The sequence below is a fragment of the Cavia porcellus genome, unplaced genomic scaffold, assembly GCF_034190915.1.
Source record: "Cavia porcellus strain 051 isolate PalLab524CR breed Dunkin Hartley unplaced genomic scaffold, mCavPor4.1 scaffold_12, whole genome shotgun sequence".
NCBI classification, from domain to species: Eukaryota; Metazoa; Chordata; class Mammalia; order Rodentia; family Caviidae; genus Cavia; species Cavia porcellus.
The window spans coordinates 12,579,230-12,607,184 of NW_026947495.1; the positions used below are offsets into that span (position 1 = coordinate 12,579,230).

The window sequence follows — 27,955 nt, forward strand, 5'->3', positions numbered from 1 at the left end:
ACAAATACCTAAGTTGAATTCAGAAACAGAAATATTAAAACCATAGGTTTCAGTTAATATATTATAAAGAACAGTAAAGTTCTTGCTAAATAAATCCATAAAGAAAAGAAAATCCATTAGATGAGAGATGAGTGTTTTATCTGATAGAAATGTGCTTGAAACCTGAGAAAGAAAAGTATTCACCAGAATGATAGGTAAAAAGATGAAGTGGTTTCTCATGGTTACATTGCTAGAGTAAGGATGGCAGCTGACTCCATTTTCTTTACTCTAAAACACATCCTCACTACAGCACGCTGCTGGTTTAACGAGAAGGACAAAAGTGAGTAATGAAAGACTCCAGCTTCAAGAAGCAGTCTTCTGGGAAAGAACAGAGATCCTGCCCCTAAAGAGAATTCCATGTTGTTCTGTTCCATCACTGTAATGAACACCCTGGGTCAATTCATTTAGAAACAGGAAAAATTTCTTTGGCCTCATACTTTAGAGATTTCAGCCTATGCCTGGCTGGCCCTGCTGTTCTGGCCAGTGTGGTCTACAAATCACCTCAAGGCCAGGATATAAAAAGGAATGAAAAGAGAATGGGTCATGGTTTCATTACTACCTTTAAAGGAACACAACCGAAAACTAGAAGATCACTCACCACATCTGAGCTGTTTCAGTTTCCACTACCTCTCAACAGTGGTAAAGGGTGGACACCATGCCTCTAGGACTCCAAACCATGGCAGCATGTGACAGGAAACCTAGTAACTTAGACAGAAGACTATGCCAGAGACGTGTAAGAGGAAAAGTATGATGAAAATGACGGCACCTGAAGCCAGGTTCCGCGGCCTTTGTGTCATGCAGGCAAGTGCTGGCTCTTTACCACTGCTGCACTGTTGTACACATAATAGGTACTCAATAAATACACTAGTGCATGGAAAGACATGGCTAGAAACGAAAGGAGCTAGCTGTGGTGGAAAACTGCACAGTTCTGAGTAAAAGTCTTACATTTTATACCTCTCACAGATGAGACTCTGCTCTTGTATGTACTAGGGACACAGGGGAAAGGCAGACAGCATGAAGTCAATGCTTATGAGGCATGCAGTGTGCCCAGAGCAAAAGGCATACTATTTAGATTGCAGCCTTACTACTTCACTGGGCTCAGGCACCAGAATTAGGGACCAATATTCTTGCTGGAAGGAACTGCAATCTGTGACGCTAGATGCAATATAACATGATTAGCTAACTTCTGTTGGCACTGGATACTATATCAAATGATATCAAATGGAGAAAGGCATCTGCAGTCAGATCTAGGTCAAAGCCAATCTTGGTGGGCAGCAGTGATGATCGTTGGGTCAGACTGGTCACCTGTCCCAGTTTCACTGTCTCTTCTGTCAAATAAGGAGCCTCAGCACAACCCTGACATGAAAACTGTGAGCTGGGAGGCCAGCCTCCCTGAGTTGGTATCTCTACTCTCTAGTTGTGTAACCTCTGCCCCCTGTTTTTATTTCAATGTCATATCTATAAACTAGGATTCAACACTCACCTTCCACAAAAGACTATTATGACGACTAATATGTCAGCACTTGAAAATTATTTGGAATTGCTTCTGATCTGCAGTGTCACATAGTATTAGAACTTTCTCATCATTTTCCTTGGCCCTACCATTGCTTTCCTACAGTAAGCACTTAATTTTTTGGCTCTGACAGAGCTGAAGCTAGGTTGAATTGAATACACAGGTCTCTGAAACCTCAGTATCAGGGTTTTCTAAGATTTCAGTATCAAAGATATTTCTTATAACTGGAGATATTTTTGTAAAAGTCATTCCTTTATAAACCCCCCAAAAACAAATAAAACAAAACACAACAAAACAAAAACAAGTATAATAATAATCATACAAATCCATGTGCCTAAGGCAGCATTTCCCTCTCTTGTCCTACATCAGGCTAGGCACTGCAGAAGGTGTGGCATACTCAGGGAGTGTCAAGGCAACCCAGCGGAGCCTCTGATGTGGTGAAGTCCTTTCTCACTTATCTGCAGAATATTCTTTTAGCATTAACAACCTTCTTTTGTTGTATGAAATGTGCCTTATCCTAATACTTGACCTGATAGGAACATGATTAGCTAATTGCTGTGGGCACCAGATATTTGAAGGGAAAAATAGATACCTCAGCCCTCTTTCTTCTGATGCAATGGAAAATGATTAAGGTTCAGTGGTTTCTCAGCAGGAAGCAGCTGTTCTCAGGTGGGGAGATTCAGAGACTTGCAAATTCCAGATATTAAGCTGCTCTTATCTGTCCTTTCCTTTCTTGTAGTGGATGGTAAGGGAGAGGAGGCAAGGACAAAGGGACAAGTTCTGAATAAATTCTTATAGAAATCTCTATTCTCTGCATTACCATTTTTCATCCCTATTAATTCCAGATTGTTTGCCATGTGCCTAACGGGCCACGGGCAAAACTGTGGAATCTTTAAAGTTTCCTTTTTGCCCTTGTCTTTCATATTCCATAAGTCTGTTCCCTCTGGCATGGTCTTTCTCACTCCCTGCGTCTCCTAGGAGCTCCAACCCACCCTGTTAGGAGCTGAGAGTGGATGCACACATAGGTAACGATCATCAGCATCTCGAAGGAAGCTGTCCCCTCCCACACTCCCTGAGGACCTTAGGGTAATGAGGTGTTTGAAGTCTTTTCTTCTTCATCTTTTCTAGGTCACACTGTGCTTTGGAAGTCAGGTGAAATATAAAGACCTTTTATCTAAGGAAATCACACAGATGCACGCACACACACACACACTCACACACAGTGACTTGTGCACAATTTTAGGAGATTCACATCTTAAAGACAAAACAGAAATTCTTAAGACCAATGCAGCAGCCCTGCAGGACTCTGAGAAGCCTGGCAAGGGGAGGTGGTGGAGGAATGGGCCTTCTGTCAGCATCACTTCATTCTACTTTCTTCCCCAAAACAGACAGGCAGTAATAAGGATTGTCCCCATATTGGTATTAGAATAAAATGAAAGATACTTAATCTATTATCATCTGCAAAATGCACTTTATCAGAGGATGTCAAAGAACTATGACATGCTCACCTATAACAACATCTTGTATTGTAACATTGTCTAGTAATTCGCCTTTAAAAATAGTGTTGGGAACCTAGCTTGGTGACAAGGCACTTGCCTAACATGTGTAAGGTACGGGAATTAGATTTTCAGAAGAATGAAAAAAAAAGGAAGGAAAAACTGGAGAGAGACGTTTCTGACTGGAGGCCAAGCTGAATGCTGTACCATATCCATAGAATCTGACTCTGAGACATTCTTTGAAATGTTCTTTCTCCTCCCCTTCCCTTTGCTTCCCTCTCCTTCCCCTCCCCTGCCCTCCTCTGTCCCTCTACTTCCTTCTTTTCTTTCCTTCCCTTCCTTCATTGGTTTGTCCTTTCCTTCCCTCCTTCCTTTTGTTCCTGAGGTATATCTAATATCTGACTCTGAGTTTCAAGCACTTGGAATAATACTTGGAAGCTAGAGTTTGAAAACTTTATTTAATTTGAAAATTTCATGAATTTTATATATATCTGTATTTTTTTTACTAATAAAATAATATGCACTAACCTTTGAAATCACTGCTCTAGGAAAACAGATCTTGTTTATCAGTAAGCGTGTGTGTGTGTGTGTGTGTGTGTGTGTGTGTGTGTGTATCTGTGCTTATGTGTGTGTTTCCTCATCACCATTAATTTTTTCAGTGGAAGAGTGGTTCTATATATACAATTGAAAAGATTCAGTCAGTCCTGGAATACAGTTACCCCAAAGCATAAGTGTGCCCAGATATACCGTGAATATATCTCAGCAACATCATGGTAGTTCAGGAGATAAGAGCAACCATATGGCCTTATAAAACATTTAAGCAAAAGGAAAAGCACACAGTAGGATGGCAACGAAGGAACCATACAGACTATAATCCCTATGTAAGAGTGGTCTCAGGAAGGTGGACTAAACCTAAAACCTAAAACCCTCTGGACTCTCAGTCTTTAGTATAAAAAAATAGTCATGATGTATATACACAAGTTTAATGCAAATCTTTGTCAAACGCTGATGAATTTTTCATTTAATAATGGTGCTCAAACATATTTGTGAAATAAATACAATTTCATCGGACTGGCCAGAACGATACTGAGAAACACTTAGGAGCTTAGCTTTTACCTTGATTATCAAATTTTCTTTTCCATGAAAAATCCACAGTGCTTTGGAATTACAGAGAAATTTCACATCACTACTTGCAAGTGGCATGGACTTTGACAAATTAGACATTCTAAACTTGTTTCTCTATCTACAACGTAAAAGTAATTGCAATAAACCCTCAGATTGGGTACAAATTAGCAGTAATGTATATTACTATAAAAGAGACTACATAAAGTACAATTATTTACATTGAATTGTAGCTGCATAGTTGCTTAATGAAAAGAAAAATAGAGACCAATTAAAAGTAGAATTAAGAGCTTAAAAATGTAATACACAAGATAGGAAATATATGGGGAATGTTTCAATGGAAAACAGTATAGTAAAAGGCAGATTGCCACTAACCTCTCTCAAAGTACTATCTATTGCTTCAAATACACTTATCCCATTATTCTTGCCACTTTCTGAAACACTTCTGGAAATCCTCTTTTGTGAGAGTATTTGGTTATGTTTTGTGGCTGCCTTGATATCCTGCATCAATTCAGAATGTTTCCCTTCATAGTCATTTTGATTTTGGGGGAACAGCCAGAAATCACCATGCCAGATTCAGTGAGTAACATGTGTGAGGCATTTGGCAGCAGCACTGATTGTGTGTGTGTGTGTGTGTGTGTGTGTGTGTGTGTGTGTGTGTGTGTGTATAGTTTGTTTGTTTGAACAGCAAAGTTCCTTTTACCATAATAAATTTATTTTATTTAAAGATCATATCATTTGAGCATACTTCATTCATTGTACTTGCTTTAAGAGGTTAGAGGAAAGCACATTAATTAAGATTAGAAAAGAAAAGAATAGAGCTGAGCTATGGGGAAGAGCCATGTAGACAGAGGTAAACTAAGGGGAGAAGAAATTTCACCACCTAAGCTGGCAAAGCAAAGAGACCCATCTCTATCAGCAGAGAACCAGTTAAGTAAATACATGAGTGGAAGAAAGAAGAGACCACAATGCCTGTTTGACAATCCAATTCGCTCATGTTTCTTAGACTAATTCATCTTAGACTTCAGGGTTTGCTTTGTGAATTCATGCTGAATCTACTCTCCAGCTCAGACTTTCTCATGATGGTCTCGGCAAATTGGCAAGAACAAACCAGAGCTGTGTTCAATTCTGGACATCATGTTTTAGATACAGCACTAACATGGTGGAATATGTACAGAAAGAGAGGAGACTGTGGAAGGAGGCTAAAGGATGCACAAATTAAAAGAGAGTAACTGAGAAGACAGAGAAATTACTCTTAGGCAGCTGCAGAAAAAAACATGACAAAGCTTAGTTTGTGATGCTCTGTTCAGCAAGCTATGAGGAGTGCTACTTGGTGGCAGACTTGGGCACGAGATAAGAAAGTCCTATTAATCATAGCTCAGCAGCACAGCACCTGCCTGTCAAACACAAGGTCTTGAGTTTGACTCCTAGGACTTAAACACACAAAAAATAATTGAGGTCACATTCCTAAACCTAACAAGTAAAGTGGGATGCAGCACTCAAAAGTCTGGAACTTACCAGCCATGGCACTCGACGTTATAACCCCAGCACTTGGGAGGCTGAGGCTGGGGGGTCTCCATGAGCTGGAGACCAGTCTAGGCTACCTAAGTGACTTCAAGGCCAGACTCGACTGCATAGGGAGATCCTGTCTCAAAAAAAAAAAAAAAAAAAAAAAATTCAGAAACTCATTTAGGGAAAGTGGAGAGCTGCATACCTTATGAAGATTATGGCTGGCCTGCATAACTTCAAAGTTCCAATTCCATAGCCTCTGCTTTCTTATTTCAAAATCTATCCATTTCCAAAGGCAGACATCTGGTAGAACTCAAGGCCAGTCCCCTCATTTGCACTTAAAAGACAAATGAAAGACTGTATTTCTCATTCAATTGATTTTCAAAATTGAAGACTGAATGAGAGCAGATCATTGATCAAAGCCAGGTTCTTTGAGGTACTGAGAGAGGTAGAAAATGCCAGGGGTGTACTGGTTCTTGCCCTCTCCTAAGATAGGTAATCACATCACCGCAGCTCAGCACACACTGGTATTGTTAGTTTCATCCCAGAATTTTACATCCATATAACTATACATTTATGCTTGAGAAAGCCTGTAAGATAAAGGCATGATAGAATATGCTATACTGTAAACAGATGTCAGTGTTAACCCTAACCCTAACCCTAACCCTAACCCTGCCAAAGATGTCAGTTTTAGGAACAGGACCACAAAAAGCCCAGAAAAACTGAAACACAGTTTAAAATTTGCATTTCTAGTTCTCTATCCAGGACATTCCCCTTAGCACCTTTTCACACTGTGGCTATGTCATCCAGGTTTTCTTTTCTGTCTAAAACACTAAAAGAAGAGCAGAGGCAGGCTACGACTCCTTTGAAAACCATAGATTATAATAATTGTCATTACATCAAAAAATGTCATTACAGCTTCTGAAACTACATTGTTTATATCATTTAATATTCACAATAGCAAACAAGGCACACATCATCATGCTTGAGGGAAAAATAACGACAACAATGAAGTAATATAGCCAGTAAGTGACAGAACCAGGATAGAAATTTTATTTCTTCAAATTGTTCTCCTCAGAAGTAAACTTTGCCAAAAAGCATTTTTTTTATTTTTAAGTAGCACAGGATGATGCATAAATCACTGATGGATCTCAACTGCACAGCCATTGGCTGTCTGGACACTGAGGACTCCATGTGTCCTTCCTTCAGGGGTGCATCATGGACACTGCAGCACTCTGGTACTCAAGATCCCTGGCCTCTACTCAGTGGATTCCAGTGGCCAGAATCCTGTTATGACAACCAAAACTGTCTCCAGACAATGCCACAGTTGCCTATGGTAGAGCTTTTCCAGTTAAGAATAACTGTTCTCCTCTCCTGGCTTTCCTTTCTCTTAAAAGAGAAACATAAAACTAAATTAATTGACATGTAATATATGTTTGTGTGGTGTGGGGGCATGTGTGCTAATGCACATGAAAACAGTGAACAGAGACAGCTCTAAATCACTTTGGCTTCTTCAGGAATCAAACCATCCCAGCACTGTAAAGCATGGCACCACTGACCCTGGATTCCTAATTTGGAATGAGAACTAAAGATGTTTAAAATAGACTTTCACTGACCATCAGGAATACTATTGTCATTCCTCCATTTATAAAACAGCATGATTTCCCAATGAAACCACAGAACATTTAGCTATGGGAATCCAATAATTCAAATTGAATCTGCTAACAAAAATTGATACTTATGCAGAAAACATTGAGATCTTTACCAACAACAATGTATCAACAAGGGTGAAAACATCAATAGAGTCATACATTCTCCCCTGGAATTGATTTTGTTTCACTTGCTCAGATATTACTTAGATTAACTTTACTAATGAATTTTCACAGTATGTATTACCTTGATTACAAAGCCACAGCTTGTGCTTAATTATCATATTCCTTCCAAAACCAAGGCCTTTTATCAAGACATTACTGGGTTGACACAATTTGCTGAGGTGACAGCTAAACTAACACATCTTGTTTATAATGGACAAAACCAAGAATGCAATGTGTGAAAGTCTGTATAGAAAAGTCTACAAGCACACAGGCATGCATAAGAGCACACAGAAACTGTCACCATTATACTTTCCTTTAGGGCATTATCAGTTATTTTTCTAATCTAGAACATTACACAGAATCTATATTGTGACTGTATCCAAAATTGACACAGTAGTAATGAGAACGACAAGAAATATTTCTATTTTAGACTCACAGTGTTAGAATTTCAAACTGGTTTGATACATTAAATGATGTCTACCAAAAATACATAGTACTGACTTCTGCAAATAAAGAAAGGATCACTGTTGAAAATATACAATCACACAGTATGCGCCATGGAGCCAGGCACAAGGTCAGACATAATATATTTCCAAGAAACCCACCTGCTGCAAGACATATCAAAACAATGTAGGTGCTCTGGTTACAGAGCCATTTACAGTCATACACACTGTTATCTCAACTTGAGAAGTTTAGAAGTTTTAAGTGAGAGACTCAGCAAGGAACCAGGGTTCCTACTCGGTAAATACCTTCATCCTGTGACAGAGATTTTGTGAGTGCAACAGCAGCCTTGGAGTTTGGGGGTAGCCTGAGTATAATATAAAGGAGGAAAGGAGGCTTGTTCTTCCCTCCTTTTTGGCTCTGGCTGCTGCCTTGAAATGTTACCCCGGTACCAAGCCACCTTGCATCTGCATTGGAGCCAGATGATTATGGACTGAAACCTCCAAAACCCGTAAGCTAACTAAACCTTTCCTTCCTTCATTTTGAGTGTTGAGAATTTTGTCCCAGCAAAGACAGAAAAGTAACCAAGACACACACATACCTCCAAGACAGGCTGCATAATGTTAGACTAAAAGAAAATATGAGCCAAGATCGGTGGCACACACCTGCAATCTCAGCACTCCACAAAGCTGAGGCAGGAGGGATCACAAGTTTGAGCATGGCTTAGCCAATTTAACAAGATACTAAAAAAAAAAAAAAAAAATTAAAAATAGCCTGGGGATGTAGCTCAGTGCAAATGTCCCAGGTTCAATGCCAATACTGAAAAAAAAAAAGAATATTTTAAACTACATGAACTATTTTATAATTTTATTCCCTTTTGGTAGTCATTAGCTATTTTATTGTTTGAGTAGTTCAGCATTTCCCAAGGAGCAGTATCTTGACCTAAATAAACTAAATTTCAAGTACACGGTGCTTGTTAATCCAATGTAACCTTATTATCCATATGCTCAAGCATCACAGCCTCTTGATTATATTCTAAAATGTCAACCTGGAAATATTTGAGTTTCACATTCTGTCCGTTAGAGCAGTGCTGTGTAAAAGAATGCAAAGCATGCTTATTGACACCATCTCCAAACACAGAGCAGGCAAAAGGGACGTGCCCACCTGCTCCCAACAGTTTTTATCAACCCTCCTGTGATAAACAACTGGATTTCAGAAAATAAATAAATATTAATCTTCATCCAAGCATGCATTTCAATTCATTATCTAGAGAGGTAAATATTCACGAAGTGACACCCAAATCAATACTAACCTTAAAACACAAACGAATGAAACAATTGACTTTGGAGGACAATAAATCTTGACAGTCACCAAAGCAAGCAGTTTACATAGAGGATATACACATGGACAATTGTACTAGTTATATTAACCGTGCACAAGAAGAAAAACAAATCATTAAAAATGTAGCTATGCACATATGCATATGCTACTGTTTCATAAATTAGTTAAATAATTTATTAAATGGTGTATACTGTATTAAATGACTGCATTATTTATTATATTATATTAAATTCTATAAAAATAGACAGCAGGGACATTGGGAATTCACTGTAGGGAGGAGTGAATATAGCTTTGGTCTAAATGCGAAGGTATTCTAATGGATCACACTTTAAGTGAACACATTCAAGGATGTGATTGAAATATTAACAAGGGCACAGAGATTCCAAAACCATGACAGAGTCCAACGATGCAACCACCTTACATGGTTTCTGCACACCTTCTACTTCTGCCCACCTGCATGAACACCAGGAAGTGTGCAGAGGAGCTCACTGACCAGGGGGCCAAAGCTGATTTCTCTCACAAAAGGAAGGCAGCAGGGAAGGAGGCCATGGAGCAAGCTCCCACACTGCATCTCCCTTTAGGGATGGGTTCTGTCTCACCCCAAATCCACACCTCCTGCCTCCACTCAGGTTTTCCTCAACTCATCTGCACTTCAATTTATCAAGCAGTCATGTTTTTATTCACCGTGCTACACACAGGCTATTGAAACACAGCGAATGGGAGATCCTTTTCTCTGCAGAGGTCCGGAGGGAACACCCTGGATACAGGTGGATAATTTAAAGGCCTTTACAAGATAATTCTTTAACATAAACATAAATGTTGACAGGGAACTAAGGAGATCAAGGTGAGGAAGCACTTTTTTGACAAGACACTGTACTTTTTAATCAGTAAATACCAATAATCAGTAAATACCAATACCTGGCACTCACATAAAATAACAGCAAAAAAAAAAGTCTTCTGATGGGTTAAAAACAGGAACCTCTTCCAGTGATCTGAGCTATGCTGTGCCTTACTGCTAGCAGTAGTCACCTCACTGTGCAGTGAAGAACAGCAGAATGCATTTCTCTTATCTAATCAACAAACCAGCAATAAAGGTTTGAGGTGATATGAAAGGTTTGAGGTGATATGAAAGTCACTCGAATTTGATCACTACATAATATACACACACATGAAAACATCACATTGTACTCCATAAACATGTATAAATTAAATAGCAGGGGATTCTAGCACTTAAAAGTTAGGTACCTGTTTATTCAGTGTGAATGAAGACAGAGATCACAGAGATCACATTGAAGAACCTGGAGGCGGTCTGCTCTGGGTCAAGGCAGGCACCCACGGTGTGGCCACACCCTAGCAGGCAGCTGTGGCCTGGGCTCAGGAAGGGGTGCCGCCTGCACTCTTCCTCCAAACCTTCTCACACAAAAGCCCTTATCTTTGCAATTACAGTCTCAGAGATTCCTGCAATTAGGAATAAGGCCCAGTGTCCATACTGCAGCTCCAGGAAGATTCAAAGGAGGAAGAATGCACTGAGCAATGGAAATCTCATCTTTGCTCCACATTTCCTCAGAAGCAGCTTTCTTGTAATTTATTCTACCTATGAAAATACTCTGTATGGCATCATTTAGGAAAGCAAAAGATTCTGCTTCTGAAATAAAGTTTAAATATTTAAGGCCTTATTCTTAGGCAAGCTAATTGTTTTGTGGGCTAGAAGACAGAACTGATTGATTGCCCATTGTGAACAACTTCAGGACATGCAATACCTTTGTACTAGTAACCATGGATAGGACAGGAGAGGCCAGGTGACAGAGCACTGGACCTTGAACCTCACTTGACCTCTCTAAGCCTAAGCATGAGGGTCCACAGATTCAAGACAGCAGTGTAAAAAGAAGACACAGGAGACTAAAGGACAAAGCTCACAACTCATCAAAGCAGTATCCTATCTGGAAGACACAAACTCATGACTGCCTGAGAATAAGACAAAGCGTTTAGTGGTCTGGCTTTCTCCACAGTTGACAGAGAAACTGAGGTGATTCAAGGACCAGTCCTCCTGCATCACATGAATGCTCAGAGTGAGAAGGTAGAGGCACCAAATCACATGGAGTCAGGAGTGAAGAATCATGGTATTATCACAGGCTTGTCAAATCTCCCCTGCTATCTATCCCTACCGGATGAAAGAGGCTATGGCCTGGGCTTAGAGATAAAACTTGCACCCCATATCTGGATAGTCCTTGTCTTGTTTATTTGAAATATAATAGCATTTTCCTCATTGGCAACAAATATTTATTATTTGATAAACAGAATTCTTACATATTTGTCATGTTCAGTGTCATGCTTTCATATAAACACAATGAAGTAATTGCAAAATTAGTTCATGTTCATCACCTATTTATATGTTCATCAGCTATTTATATGTTCATCACATTATTTGTAATTTTTCTGTGGTAAAAATATTTAAAATATAATTTAAGTAACTTTGCAAGTGCACATTATTATTAACTGTAGTTACATCAAGCTGGATTAGAAACCTCAGAAGCTCACTTCTCCAAAATGAAACTTTGTACCATTTGATCAAATCTCTTTATTCCTCCCTACCCATTCTGTTCTTAGCAACTACCATTCTATCATTCTATCATTCTGAGTGAATACCAATGAAATTTTGCTATAATGTGTCCAGCTCACTTCATTTAGCAAAACATCTTTGAGTTTCATTCTTATTGTCACAAAGATGAGGACTTTACTTTCTTCCAAGGTTGAATGGCATTTCGCTGCATAAATACACCAGTTGGTGTTTATTTATGTTGATGGACAATAATGTACTCTAGGATATGGCTATTCGGGATAATATTGAAGTAAACATAGGCATATAGAATTAAAAAAAGAACACCCCTGTATCAAATTCCATGAGTGATACAACGTACCACAATGATGAAAATATGGCAAATAGTGAGGAGTCTCCCTGGAGCACCACACAGTGGTGACTGCAGCTGACAGTGGGCACCAGCCACAGAGTGTACATCAATAATAAAGCCAATGCTCATAAACAGAGTGACTGGAACAAGGTGGCCAGCACACCATTACAGATTCTGTGAGTCAGGACATGAGGTTTCTCAGAGAAAACTGGATCAGAGAAAACTGATTCTGCAAGGATGAATGTCGCCTAAGAATGGATAAACAGGAGTTTTTCATAGGAAACAGATGTATCCTGTGACGACAATGTTAAGTACAAATAAATCAGACACACAAGTTTAAATATCTCATGGTTTTTCTTACCTGAAAAACTCAAAATATAAATAAATACAGAATAATACAGATAACAGATATAGGGAAACAGATCTTTAAAAGGAAGGGAACCAAGAGATGGTAGAGGAAGGGCAGTGTAAGCAACTGAAAAGAAGAGTTACGTTGTGTCACATACATGCACCAATCCCCATGAGGACTATCATTGTTATATAATGGACACAGCTACCAGTACGAAAATAATAGCACATCCTTAAACATCCAGCAGAGAGAAGAAAAGATACAGATATCATATATAGTATCATGCATATATATAAATACAAATATATACTCATACAGAGACATGTATAAATCATACATACAAACTGGATTCAGGGAATTTGATTAGCATTCCAGTGTGGCCAGCTACTAACTCTCTGACCTTCTAGAATGGGGAAAGAACAACTGGTGTACAGAACTGTGAGGTGGAATACAAAGGAACCACATTTAGGTTTGAAATCTGGCCACAGAAGCAATACATTAGTTAATGTTACCTCGAATTTCCAATTTTGTGCTTTTACTTCTTTCTACTGTGCCTAAGGGTTCCTGATAGTGATGAAATGGGAGTCATTAGTCGCTCTTTTAAAGTCCTGGTGACTCTAGCTTCCATCCCACAACAAGGAATCTGCCCTGTTAACTCCAACCATGGAAACTTATAGAGCTCATTCCCCAAAGGTACACCTCCTGGATGTGACACACTTCCAGATTGTGAGAGCAGAGGGAAACACAGACACGGGGTGTGGCAGGAGAGTCTTCTTAGCTGCAATGCCTTCCTTCACAAAGCCCAGCTTCTGTTCACTAAGCAGGCTTGTGGGGATTTGTTACCTCCTGGAATTAGTAAGTTCCTCTCACTTCTCATTATTGATTAACCATAATCTGCAGCTTACAGATAGGGAGCAGTGGATAATGAGAAATGAGGCAATTGGTTGCTGGAGATGAGGCAGAGATGCTGAAGTTTTTCTCTGACACAAGAACCCTGGAAGGCATAAACAGAGCCAAAAACTTCAGCCTGTGTGCCTGGGTGAATGTAAACCACTCCTATGAGTTAATAAATTCGCCTCAACAATTTTAATTTGAGATTTGGGGAAAATATTTTTATCATCATAAAAATGGATATAATGTAAAGCTGAATGCAAATTTGTCTGGGTGTTTAAGATAAACGCAAGGAATTACATGCTTCGGTGCCCACTTGGAGCTGCACTCTCTGAGTCCCGTGGGTTCACTCTTTTTCCGGTGAGCAGCGCTTCAGTGGAAAAGTTTAAAAAGCATTTGCTTAGGCCATAAAACATGAAAACAAGTCATCTAGCATAAGTTAATTGAAACAGGCAGATGGAGAAGTAGATACAAAGGAGACCAGATATAGGGAAGACAAAAAAGAAGAAGAAAAGTGTAGAATTTGGGGAACAGAGAAGAGGAAGGATGGGGAAGGGGATCAGAATAAAGGTACAATGGAGAAAAGGGGGCCGAGGAGGACGATGACAAGGAAAAACTTAGAAAAGAGAAAGAGGCACTGAGCGCACTGAACAGCAATAGGGTGGAGGGATATCACCGTGGCCAGGCTGGAAGGCTGTAGTTACCTGTTTTAGTTTTTCTGGAGTTATGCGGACAGTGCCCCTAATTCTTTTTTTTATCAGTGGTTTTACCAACAGGCTTCCATAAATATAGGGGAAGTGCACAAACAATGTGTATTTTGTAAATGTCAGTAAATGAATGAGGAACTTGCAAATAGAATGACCCTTTATTGCGCAGCAATGATAGTAGCTGAATTTGACCATAACCCATACTGCTGCAGTCTTCTCATGACATGCAGGCTTCCACAGCACACGCCTCTGTAAAACCTTCTAGTTCCGCTCCCCTCTATCTGAATCATTTGCAAATGGTAGTTGTACACAGTGAAGGGCAGACTGCACACACTTCTGCACAGCTCGCTTAGTTTCTTAAAGTCCTGTCAGAGATCCTTCTTTTGCACTGTTGACTTCTGCAATACCTATTCAATGTTTTGTGCATCTTGCTTCCCCAGATGGAGCTGTTCCCCCGTCCATCCGTCCTGTGTGGTTTCTCTTTGTGAAGTACTCAGCTAATGCCCAGAAGCAGTGATTAAATTGTAACAGAGCCCAGGAACCAAGTGAGGAGTCCAGAATGGTCCTATTTCTCTATCCAGTGGAGGTAGATATAGATCACTTTCCTTGACAAAGGAGTTACAATGAGAAGTTTCCATTTGCCTAGGCAGTCCCTCGATACCCAGATCAGCCATGAGAACAAGGAAACAAGTTATTCTATCTTTGCCTAAAGCTATAAGTATCATCCTTGTGCTACTTCTTACTATAACTTCTCAGGAGATTAAACTTGTAGAGATTCACTAGTTATAACAGTTATAAGATGCCCACACCCTGTTCATTTTATAGAGTAGCCCACACTTTACTCACACAGACTCTGCACAGTCGATGGCAATTAGGAACCATAGGAAATACTACCTAGGGGAAAATTCAATCAATCCAGAACTATGAGACTTGAGTCTTCCCATTGGTCTCCATCACCTCTCCTGCCTATCTGCTGTGCTTCTAGCCTCGTAATACAGGGAGAGTTGAGGGTCGCCCTGACATAACAGAAACAGGGCGACCATTGCATTGGGAACCTGAACATTCCTTATTCTTTGCCTTTTACCAACTCAGAATGTTCTCTTGTATTGTATATTGTATTCACAATAAACTTTCCTTCAAGAAAGTCTGTTTCTCTCAGTCAAATATCGTTCCACACAGAACTGCACTCCTACGTTCCTTCCTAGGGGAGTTTGTGATTTAAAGCTCGCTTCTATGAATTGGAATGACCCCCCACCCCGAATTGGTGATTCCATGGACCAGTGTAGGTGGTAAAACAGTATTTGGGGAAGAATGGGTGAGGGTATTGAAATCAGGTGGGTTTTTTCAAGCACCCTGTGGGTGGCAGATCCTTGTCACTTCTGCCCTGATAGCAGGCCTTCTTGGGAAGTGTTCCATCTGGCAACTGTGCCCACATAGTTTAGCAACACAGGCCTTATCCAGCAGGCACTTTTCTCCCTTCCTTCTCTACAATTAACACAGTAATAGGATGGGGAAAGTCAGTCAAAATACACAAAAGACCTGAACACAGGAGACAGAGAACTGAACTGGTAGGAAGGAAAAAGGAGAAGAAATAATGGATGGGGAGAGAAGCAGGCGGGAACACTTCACATATTCACTCAGTAGACAGTGGCCTGGGATACACCTACAAAGCATCTGACTGTGAGGCAAATTTCAATAGACTGCTATTTGCCTCAGACTGTCTTCCTAGGGCTACATCTGCTTTGAAAGGTGGATAGTTAAAAATAATACGCCTCCCAAGTGGTGTTTTGGCATTTCCCTTCACTGTCTTCCTATCTTCAACATTACTGTTGTCATCCTCTGAAACGCGATCAATTCAGCTGATCCAGGGAACAGATGGCGTTAATCAACCCCCAAGAATATGCACAAAAGCAATTAGAAATGTAGAGACATGGGATTTATGCCTGCAAATCAATTACCAATGATAGCAAATCAACGTGACTCACCCTGCTTCCCCTTTACTCTTTCCACTGAGCAGCCTCTGATAGCAGTCATGATTCCTGGCCTCCCCACTGTCAGGAGGGGAGTAAGGACCAGGACGTCGAGGTTTAATTACACATTCCTTAATGACTAGTTCTCAGTCTGCTGACAAAAACCAGCATAATTTACAGACTAGAAGATGCATCAAGATGATGGATACAGACAGACTGTGCTATACAATGTCATGAAAATATGAAATACACTGCACTGAGAATATGGTCGTTTGATAGTCCCAGAGAAGAACTTCATTTCAGGGAACACAGTACCTTTTCTAGCATCTATACTTCTCATTTGTCAAAAACAATGGGAACAGCTATAGAATACATTTTAGCCACAAATCTGCACCTTCTGTGCATTTACTAGCTCATATATCCCTGAGTTCCTAATTCACTTGGCTGTTATTTTCTTTCTGAATTTGTGAAAAGTGCTGAGTGAAGCATTCTTTAGGTTCTCACTAATTGTCACCTGAGGGGCTGTAATCACCAATTAAATACTTTCCTTACCTCCAGTCTTGGTCTGTTCTAGCATATTCCTACAAAGTGATTTCTTTAAAATGAAAAAAAAAAATGATTTTGGTAATTATGTGATTAAAAACTTTGAATCCCCATGCCTTTAAAAATGCAAATAAAAGACCCCCTACTTCTTTAGTTTCTCCTTGTATCCTTTTGCCAATTAATAGTCTTCACTCTTTTCTCAGCTAGCAAAGACTAAGCTTGTGGAAGACTCAGCTTTCATTTTGTCTTCCTTAAAGAATACACCTTGATGCTAAAATGCTCACTTTGTGTATCACTCTGCACCTTATGTTACTCTATTACAGCATGTATCACTCTAACTTGATAAAAGATTTATTTTTCTGGATGCTCAGGGTTAAAGTTCCTTAAGGTCATGGATTATATCTCATGACTTTATTTCTCCAGCTTCACTGAAAAACTTGAATTCAAGAAAGAGAACCACTAGTTAGAATTTACTTCCTTCAAATTTTTGAGTAACTGACGTAAATTATTAACATTACAGTCTTCTCTAACCATAGCTTAAGAAGATGGCATAGAAATCTCATACTCTTTTATCAGGTCATATAGGTTTGCAACTTGAAAAAACTCTCTCCAGTAATTTAATACTAAAACTCCATTGAATTGAATCCAAAATTTTCCTTTTATATTGAACTCTGGGCTATGAAAAATAGTTTTTATAGCAATGTGAAAATGTATTTTCAGACTATATAGGAAACACTTATTAAAACTGCATAAAGAAAGTTAATCAAATTAGCTCAACTTGGCACTGAGGTCAAATAGACAGTGAAACTTTCTCTTAATTGAAAAAATGGCCATGTGACACCTAAGTAAGCTCATCTCCACAATGCAATGATGAAAATATGCAGGCTTATACAGGGCCCATTATAGGGTATTGTAGTTCAAGCATACAGCCTGTGCAAATGAATTGCACATGTGAGCCAGCCAGGTTTATCTGTTGAATGTGGTGGAGTCTATAAACTTGAATGTTTAGGGGAAGGAGTTTGTGAAGATAAGGTTCAGAATACTGGAGAGATGAGAGTGCCAGATATATACAAGAACAAATAGGTCATTACTACTAAGTAATTAATATTTTTGGTATGACATTTATTGACTTTCAAGATGTGAAATCAACAGAAGGTCCTTTATAGGTATTGTTATATTCCTGGATATATGTGCGAATAGGACATATAAGGTTCCATCAAGTCTATGTCGTTTCCTTAGCAAGCCTTTTAAATTTAGAACTTTGAAAATACAGACATGAAGCTTTCACCAAGCTATAAGGACTCTCATTTTTTATCATTGTTACCTTTACCATTTTGCATCAAGTTTAGATCCCAATTTTTTAAGGCATTACTCACGAGTTTGCTGTGTTAAAAATTTCTAGTCTAAGACCTTTTCCATGGGTTAAGTTAGAGACACTGATCGTAAGTATCCCAGATCAAATTTCCACAGATGGTTATATTCATTGCCTAAACAAATAAATTGGAATGCATTTCAGTATTTAAAAGCTAGACAGAATTCCCGATCCTGTTCTTTTCATTGTTTAGCTCTATGATCTTAGAGAAATTATTAAGTACTATTATCCTAAAATTTACTCAGGTACTAGCTGGATCTGTAAAAATCTACCTTCCTGAGCAGCCTTACAAAATTATGTATATAAAGATATATAAAATGTATACCGATTGCTAAGAATTAAAATCCTCTTATGCTATTTTTTTTAAACTATAACTGTTTGGGACTACAATCACCCAAGAAGTATACAGACAGAATGACTCCTGGCATGTCAGCATTTAAAAGTAAGAACACATTAGAAGTAGTGTCCTTATAATCATTTGAACCAATTCCTTTACACTAAGGTACATCTGGTGCACTCAGGGTTGATTCAGACGCTAAGATCATCAGGATAAGTAAGTAACCTTTAGAAAGTCACCAGTCAGAATGTGGTAAAGATTTGATGAACGAATTTCCTTAGGAATTAAAAAATATTGACTCCAAATGAGTAGTTCACAAATTCTCCATTCACTATTGTCTTCTATCCTTTTCAGCAACTAGATCTTTCCTATCTGATAAGGATAATTAATTAACATGGTACACTGCCACATTTCATCTGAACTCTAGCTTATAAAAACTTTGGACCACCAAATAAAGAGTTCAGGAATCTTTCAAATGATACATCGGTTTATAAGAACATTGAAAAGTGAGGCATTCCGTGCAGGAAAACTGAGATCCAATGGAGAAAGCAAATGTAGAGGGTAGAGAAAAAGAAACTGCAATTTAGAAACCAGTCACTCACTAGAACAAAAGTATGGTAGGGTAACAGAGGTTATTCAAATAAAAACTAAGCATCTCACAAGTTTGCTCCCTCCTTAGAAAATCAGTAGCCAAGTGTTTTATTTACATTTTACAACTGTAAAAATATCAATCTAGTTTGGAGATGGGAAGCTATACTAAGAGAATGGAAGGGGAGTTCTTACAGATGGTCAAAGATAAATTAATTCAACAATGGCGAAATTTTTAGAACAATTCCAAATGAGAATTACAGTGCTTCCTTCACTTCTGCTGGTGGAAAATGCCACAAAAATATATCCTAAATATTTTCCTACTGAATAACAACAGCATGACCCTTGTTTATTTATCATATTACTTACTGGTTAGGCTTGAACAAAGGGGTCAGATAATTCAAGGTATAACCCACCAGTTCATGTGAATATCCTTATGAATATAATTAACATCCTCAAACATCTTAGATTAGTTTCTGTATGTGATGAAAAAGCTAGACTCAAGTTTTTTAGTCCCTCCTCAAGGCTGTATTCCTGTGAGCATAATATGAAGAAAATAACTTAGATGAAGTTCTAAGGAATCATTTAAAATAGTCTCTGTTCAAAATTAAGACTCTTCAGAATCAAATAACTGATGCATATTCTTAAACATAAAGTGAATAGTGGTCCTATGTGGGTCATCTTCAGATGACAAATTATCCCATTATAAAGTCTTTCATGGTATCTAATATTTGAAGAACCTCCTTTGTAAGACATTTAGCTGCTGGAGTAATGTACCACTTGGAGTAGATGTACCACTTAAAGCTTTTCAACAGACCTATAAGCCCTGGAAGGTTGAATAACCCAATAGGTGATGGGCATTGGACACCTTAGCTGTAACTTAAGCAGGACTAAGACTCTTTAGCTCTTCTAACCAAGTGTCAAGGTACACCACTGCTTCCTGAGTAAAAGGAGCAGATACTATTCCTAAATTATGTTTTCATTTAACATTAGCCTGTTATATCTATATCTGAAATTAACCAATCCCCTCAGGGTAAACCCAGAGGAAATGTAGCTATTTAATATCCTGAAATCTGAAGTGAGGGAATATCTAGAGTTTTTATTACTGGTAGGTAATTATGTTCTTCACACAGATTCATAGTATATATGTCATACCTGGCTCTCTCAACCTGACTTTATTTTAAACTTATTTAATTAGAAAGTTACAAAATCTATAATTGGACAAGCATTCAATTTTTCCTTGGAGATAAATGCCCAATATGGTCAAATTATAAGAAAATTAAACACACACACACACACACACACACACACACACACACAACTCTTACATTTCACACAACAAAAATGACAACAACAAATTATTGTAAAGAGAGTGAAAAAAAAGTTATTTTTACTTGAACAAGTTGCACAGGAATAACTATGTACCATGGAATGAGTTGAGTAAATTATCTATTCCCAAATGACATATTTTCAAGTACAGAAAGAATAATCTTTAAAAATAGTTCCTCCACAGAAACTTGAAAATACCTATTCGAAAAGAAATCAGCGTTTCTTCTTAAAAATATGCAAATAAATGGTAGGTTGTATACAAGTAGTAAATCAAGGCCATATTTAGTGAATACAGAGCATGAACAATAGAAATCTAAGAGAATTATGTTAAATGTATTAAATGTTACAATACATTAAATGTTAATGTATTGTTCTTAGAGATTTTCTTCATAGCTTCTGAAACCTCCAATATGTAGAGTTCAGAAGTAGTTTTCTGCTGCTATACTATTGTTCACTAAATTAATACATTTTGTGCAGCATAATAAACATTTATCACTGTTCCTTAAGAACATTGACCTCAAAATATTTAGCAAGTAGTGAGATTCAACTGAAATGTTGATTGGAAATAAGGAAATTAAACTGCCACTGATGAAATACTAAAGCTCATTATCACGAAGTTTCATTTTAAGTGTTCAGAATTAGCTTTATAACTGCATCAGCAATGATAAGCATGAATCTTAAATCCATGCCATTTAGGTTTTACGAGCATTATTAAAACAATCGAACCATAATTCAATTAATTCATAGAAAATGCTATGCTTTAGGACTTTTTCTCCTGGCTCTTGAGAAAAGGTGCTACTTGGAGAATCTTAAACTCTATTCCTGTGGCACATATTCTATCAATTTATCCCTATTCCTCAACCCACCTTTATGAACCTCTAAAGTGCTCACTCTGGTCAGATAGATAAAAATGCTAAAGCAAACAGACAGCACAGTAGTTTACACCCACACCTTCGCATCACCAGGACGATACTGACCTCTAGTGTTCTGTAAGGTAGCAAAACTAGCTCAACACGCACCTAACTTCTCTGGCAACCACTTAGCGAGATCTTTTTCTAAAGCAACATGGGAATAATTTTACAGGAAGAGGACGACGAAAAGAGGCGAAAGAGAGGGTGGCAAAGAGGAGGCAAGAGGGATGCGATGAAAAACAAATCAGATTCTAATTTGCTCCTACATGTTCCCACAATTTCCAAACTAATTTACTCTTCAGCCCTCTTTTAGAATATAAACTTTAATAAAATCATTACAAAACATCGCAAGTAATTCTAGAGTGTGACCCTCCAAAACTTCTGGTCACAGGAACACCAGCTCTTCTATGGACGTTTTTCAAGACATGACATATGTCTGTCTTCCTTAGAGGTTCGCTTTGGGAAGAGATTGTCCAGGCTTCTGTGGACCACAGGGGCTGGGCAGTGAGAGAGAAGGAAGCCTAAGCAGGAAGTGCTCTTTCTACCTTTCTGTAAAAGTGATAGTGCATTTACAAATAAGGCAATACTGTTCCAACATGCACAGCATTTTCGAGGTTCATGGCAGAGATAAAGGACACAGGAGCAAGCCCAGAACCTGGAAGGTCCTTCATAACCCATCTTTGGAAATTACACAGATGGCTTAATTGCATTCTTCCTCATTTAAGAGTTCCCAGAGCTGGGGAAAAACATTTCCCTTCCTCTGTCTAGAGAAGCAGCAGAGCAATTGAGCTTGAGCCTCTGAGAGCTCTAGAGATTTATTCAAGTTTGAAGAACTAGGTTCCTGAAATATACGGTGCAGGTGGCAGATCCCCGGGTGTCCAGGCCGCCTGCCTGTGAAAGGAAACGTCTGTCCTGCACTTGCTGTGGGTTAGTGTCAGGATCACAGGGTGCACACTGAGTGCATACTCATTATGTGTTCTATGGCATGAAAGATTTGCGGCCAGGGTGGGGTGTGAATCAAAGCTCTTCCTCCTGGAACACGAACAGCCTTTGATTTTGTGGGTGACCCCATGGGCCCAGTTCTGAGGCCAAAAGTCCCAGCCCCGTCAAGCCTCTGCCTGCTGGCTGCAAGCCATCCCAGCTGAAGTCCTCTCTGCCTCAGGCGGTGCAGAGAGCGAGGTGCGGGGTAGGGAGGCTGCGCGTTCTGCACATCCAAGGCGGCCGCATTCTAAGCCAGCCTTGGTCACCGAGCTCGGGGGCCTCGAGTCCCCGGAAGCAGCTCCCAGAGCGCGGGATTGAACAGGGGCCTTCTCTGCAGATGCCCGGCCAGCTGGGACCAAACAGCGCGGAGCAGGAGCTAGGACACTGAGGGAACTTTGAGATTCTGAGGGAAGGACGGGAAATCTAGCAGGCCTGACTCAGGCGAGGGCTGTTAACTTTTGGGATGCACTGGCGAGGAGACCACAAAGATCTGCATCCCCCCGCAACCCTCACCCTTCGCACAGACACGAATGAGTCCACCTTAGTTGACCGCCTCTCAGAACGCCGCGGCTTGCCCCTCACCACCCAACCGCGTCCCCACTGCTCCCGGTACTCACAGGTCGTGGCTGTTAATCCTAAATGCCAGAAGCCTGAGAACAGCAAAGTCCACACGCCGGGCAGCCCCAGTAGAGAATCCATTTCCCCCGAAAGCGCAGTCCCTGCCCGGCGAATCCCAGATGCACGCAGCTCAGCCACCGCTCGCCGTCAGGGCGTCCCTCCGTGCGTCCGTCCTTCGGTCCGTCAGTCGCCTCCGGGCGCGCACCGCCGGCCCCTCCCACCCTGCGGAGCGCCCCGCCAACGCCTCACTCCATCCCGCGCCCGCGGCTCCCCGGGTCTCTGGCGCTGCTGCTCCCCGCTGAGTCGCGGCTGCACGCGCTCGCCCGCCGCGTCCCCGCTCCTCGCCTCCTTCGCGGCGCCAAAGCAAACGCAGTCGCCGGACCGGCGCTCAACCCGAGCTCCGGCAGAGCCACCTGGCCGCGCGCGCAAGCTGGACCCGCAGCCGGGCAGGCGGCGCTGCTTATAGGCGAGCGGGGCGCGCGGCACCGCCCCCGGCCACCCTCCTCGCGCGCGCCTATAAAATGGCCTGGGCGGGTCCAAGCCCGGTTCGGGGCCGCCGGGCCGCGCCGCTGCGGTGCGCTCCGGCTGGGCACCAGCTCCAGCTTCGGCTACGGCGGAGTCCCGCGCGCCCCTCTCCTCCGGCCCCGCTTCCGCCCCGCGTCCCCACCTGCCCCATCCTTCCCTCTCCCCCACCAGACTCGAGCGACCCAGATGGAACCCGGGGTTTCCGCGAGCGCTGGAGCGTGGAAGACTTGGGAAAAGGGCTCTGTCTCCCGGGGAAGGCGCCGCTGCTTCTCCCCGCCCTGGAGAGGAGGGACCAGGGAGCCCGCCTGGGGCGATGTGCTGTCCCCAGCGTGCGTCCCCGGCGGGGAAGCAGATGGAGAGAGAGGACTGGGATGTGCGATCCCGCAGCTCAGCCTCGCGTCCGCACCCTCTTCTCCGACCCACACCCCGCACCTCGCCGTCCGGCCCCGCCTGGCGTCCGCGTCTCCTCCGAGCTGCTCGCGGTGCCTCGGGCAGGTACTGCGGGGCCCGGCGCGTGGGCTTCCGAGCCAGGGCGGTGAGGAGCCGGGGTGTGGTGGGGCCCGGAGTCCAGGCGGAGCTCTGGCTGGGCGCTTGGTATTCGGAAGTGGAGGGATCTTTTGGAGGGCTTTATCTTAAAAAGGGGGGGGGGCAGCCTGGCTTTGATTTCTTTCTAGACCATGCCTTTTTTTTTTTTTTTTTTTTTTTTTTTTTGCAATCCTGGGTCTACCTTCGACATCTACAGTAAGCATCTGGGAGCACTTATGCTTTAACACAAATTAACTTATTTTGTTTGTTATTGGAATCTATCAGAGAGCTGTCAACCTTAACAAAATAAGGGTCCATAATTTTTCCTGCGTGGAGCTTACAATTGAGTCAGGGTTAAAAACTGAAAGAGGCTGCCTGCTTCAAGGAAGTCGATGTTTCCCACGCCCCCCTGTGTTAGCCTCCCTTCAGCGTTAACACTTATGTAGATTAATTTACTGGATAGATTCCGGACAATCCTTGGTCCTCAAGCGCCTGGGCTGCACAAGTCCTGCAGATTGAGCTGGTCTGAGGAGACTGTGTGGAAATCCTGACGTTAACATTGTGGTTTTAGGTAGAGCTGGTCTCACATGGTTGAAATGTTACAATTCCGAGAAGGCTGGGTCAGTGACCTGTTATTTGATTAGAAAACGAAATTTGAAGGCCCTATTACTTATAAGTATATGTCCTGTTCTAACTGAAAAAAATTCTTTAAAGTCAGGAGATGCTTAGCAGCAGAAGCTTTAGTGGTACGGGAAAGGCCACACCCAGAGATGATGAATCTCAAATTAAAGCCCAGGGGACCCAAGGAGTCACCAGGTTGCAGGAGGCTGCATAGACGGGGAGGAGGACTTGTTCTCAGGTTCAATTCTTTGAGCTTGCTTTGCCTATTTGAGATTGAGGGACTATGGTTGGACTAGTTTACACATTCCAGAAAGTCTTGAGAAAACATAACATTTACTCTGCTTTGTGCTCCAAGCCTGTGTAACAGTATTTAGTTATTTTACAAGAATTAAAATGTTACCGTTTTAAGTCCCTGTTGAGTTCTTGTCTCATAGCACTTACCTCCCATTTATATACACAAGTAAACTGCTTGTATCATTCCGATACATTATGTTTTTATGCTTTCATTACATGTATTCGTTAGCTTTCCTCTTGCTGAGACGCAATACCAAGCACTCTCAACTTAAAGAACAGAAGGGGTTAATTGGCTCAGGGATTTAGTCCATGATGGCTGTGCCCCTAGATCCACAGGGGAGGGAATCGTGGGAGAGCAAAGCTGCTCAGTTCCTGTTGGCAGGAAGCAGGGCAGAGCATAGTCCCCAGGAGGAACAGGGGAGAGGTCCTGGGTGGAGTAGCAAGGCCCCACCTCCACAAGGCCTGCAGAAGAGAGCTCTTCATCTGCTAGGTGCTTCTTAATCCAGTGAAGCTGACTTATCAGGATTAAAGGTCACAGGACCTAGATTTACATCCTTAATATATACTATTGGGTGATCTTTAGGCAATACAGAAATAGTATTAGACAGCTCATGTTGGGCTTTGCAGTTTATGTAATGATGGAGTATAGAAATGTAGGCACTTAGATGCATAAATTCCTAGTTCTTTCATCTTAACTGCTGTATTGTATTTCACTGTATGTCATTATTTATTCATTAATTATCCTATTTATGTTCTAGAGATTATTTCCAGGATTTTTCTCTCCCCCAGAATAGATACAACTTGCTATCTTGCTTTACCTGATGTTTCAGAGTACGATTTCTGAATTATATTTACTTCAGTTTTAAAAGATATTGCAGTTACTCTGTGACAATGCAGAGCACCAGTTCTTATCCTTCATTCTTCACCAGGCAGCATGTGAGAATTCCCAGATACGCACCTCTTCACCATTATGTCTTTTTATAAAAAGAAAATTGTTAGCCAGAGAACACGGGACTTTAGTAACTGAGTTTAAAGTTCCTGAAAATCATTACAGGTCCTATACCTGTCCAAAACAAAAGGTTAGTTAATAAAGTATTTCAAAAAGCACAGTAGTTGATGACTTCATTTTCTGGCAGAATGACTTAATCATCTATGCAGATACAATGTGCCTAGGATATTCATTAAAAAACACTCAGAGAAGTTTGTTACCAAAAGCCCCCAACTGTGAATGATCTCCAAATTAGTAAATATTAGAGCATTCTTTTTAGATGTTTTTGTATAGATTCAGTGTACAGTAAATAAGTTTCACTTAATTTAAAGTCTTATTTACAGTTGTTGCTTTTTCTCTATCAGATACACCTGTTCTCAGAGCAACTTTGAGCCTTAAACAGCAGACATTTGTCCAAGATTCTATAAGAACAGGGCAGCTGTGAATGAAGCAAGGGGTAAACAGCTGCTCCTTACAGTCAATAATGTAAACAAGCACATCCTCTGCAGGCATTTTGTCTGAAGTTTTGTTTGTTTGCTTTTTTATCAGCAGCAGAATAATAATTACTATTAAACCTGTCTTCAGCCAGATTTGTATTTATGGATTCTTCCCTATGGTTTTAGCCTGATAAATTCAACTGCCACAAATTCCCTTTCTCTTCATGTTACTAAGAAAAGAATAGTTCCTATTTGCAAAGCACCTTGTTTTGAAGAGGTTTAAAATTTCTGCTAGTTACAGTTGGTTGAATACTATTAGGAAATGGGGAAAAATGTATCAGGGAAATCCTAGAAGACCATAGTTTTAAATAAGAAATCAGGGCATCTTTTCAAGTCCAACTTTTATCTGAAATCTGAAAAAAAAAATTGGGTAAGATTGTATATCATTGTTTCTTTGATTTTCGGTTGAGCACTTTTTTGCCTTTAATGGAGGAAACAAGAAAAACAGTCATCAAATGAAATCATACCCTTCAAATATTCAACAGATAGGTCACCTCATTGATTTTGTAATCCTCTTATGAGGCATATGGAAAGTGTTCTTGGTCATCTCAATTTTATTGATGGAATACCAAAGGGAGACACATATTGAAATGGTAAATATGACACATTTAGTGGCTTCAATCCCCAAGCTACTAGAAATGACATCTTCCTGCTCTGTTGCCTTTATATAACTAATAGGTTAGGGCCACTGTAATGTAGATATTGGGATGTAAGGAAGAAAAATCCACATGTGATCACAGCTGGCTTCTATATTTTCAGTATCAGTACTTGTGAATCATCTTGGTCTCATACATCATGGTTGGTTTTATTGATTGAAGGATGACTTCTGTTGTCATCTGTGTCTTCAAAAGAATTGGTTCCCCCAAAATATTAATATGGCAAGAAGTTAATTATTTTTCTCTTACATGATTTTGTTCATATTTTCATTTTCTTTTTACATATTATTTTTCTTTTCTCTGTTTATAGTGTGCTCAGTCATGTGTCATGGGGTGTAAGAACCAGAAACAAGCATTCCTACTCTTGAAAGGATTTAGGGAAGATGTAAACATGTGAAAACATCCATATAAGAGCAAAAATTAGAAGGTGATTTTGTGCCAGATTCCCCAGACTATAAGTAGTATAGAAGTTTTCAGTTGAGAAAGGTTACTTCCCTTGGGAAGGCAGATGGCGTAATGAGCCATGCCCTGTGGCAAGAAGGTTGTTATTCAGGTCAGGTCAGCTCAGGTGTGTTTGCCTTAACAGGAAAATCAAATCTTCTACAAAGAAGACAAATTTCTACTTTGCAGAAGGCTGACATTCCTATTAATGTCTATGGACTTCAGCCACATGTTGAGAAAAATTGGCTAGAACCTCTCTCCACAACTTCCTTCTTTTAATTCTAAGTCAAATTCAGTTTTCTCATCACATCACTCACCTTTGACATCCAAAACAGTCATCTACTCCATGCCAGTGAAACAACCATTTATGTCCATGCCTTTGCCTGGCACAGGGCCTGTCAGCCGGCAGGTATGCCCTGCTGCTTACGCATACTGCTCTTCACTAGTCCTTTACATGGTGGACAGTGCAGTGGGAAGTCAGCTGGAAGCTTGCTATCATGGTCTCTGTTGATTTTCATGAGGTGCTTCTGTTCATGTTTACCTGGTTCTTAGTAGTTTCTCAAGTAAAGTTGCTTGATGAGTCTTCAAGTTTGAGTTGATAGTGTATACAGGAAGTAGCAAGAAGTGG

The 27,955-nt window shown here is 40.6% G+C and overlaps 1 protein-coding gene across 3 annotated transcripts in view; it reads right to left on the reverse strand.

Moving 5' to 3' along the window:
* Positions 1-23,256, reverse strand: part of Cntnap5 (contactin associated protein family member 5) — a 779,115-nt gene extending 755,859 nt beyond the window's left edge. For 2 of the 3 annotated variants that reach the window (XM_063258867.1, XM_063258866.1), the window contains exon 1: positions 22,780-23,255. Coding sequence is in view for 2 of the 3 variants with exons in the window: in XM_063258866.1 (XP_063114936.1) it covers positions 22,780-22,861 (82 nt within the window). In the remaining variant the exon portion in view is untranslated. Of the gene's footprint in view, positions 1-22,779 lie in introns of all 3 variants that reach the window. The other variant, XM_063258868.1, reaches the window with a different exon arrangement.
* Between the last annotated feature and the right edge of the window lie 4,699 nt (positions 23,257-27,955).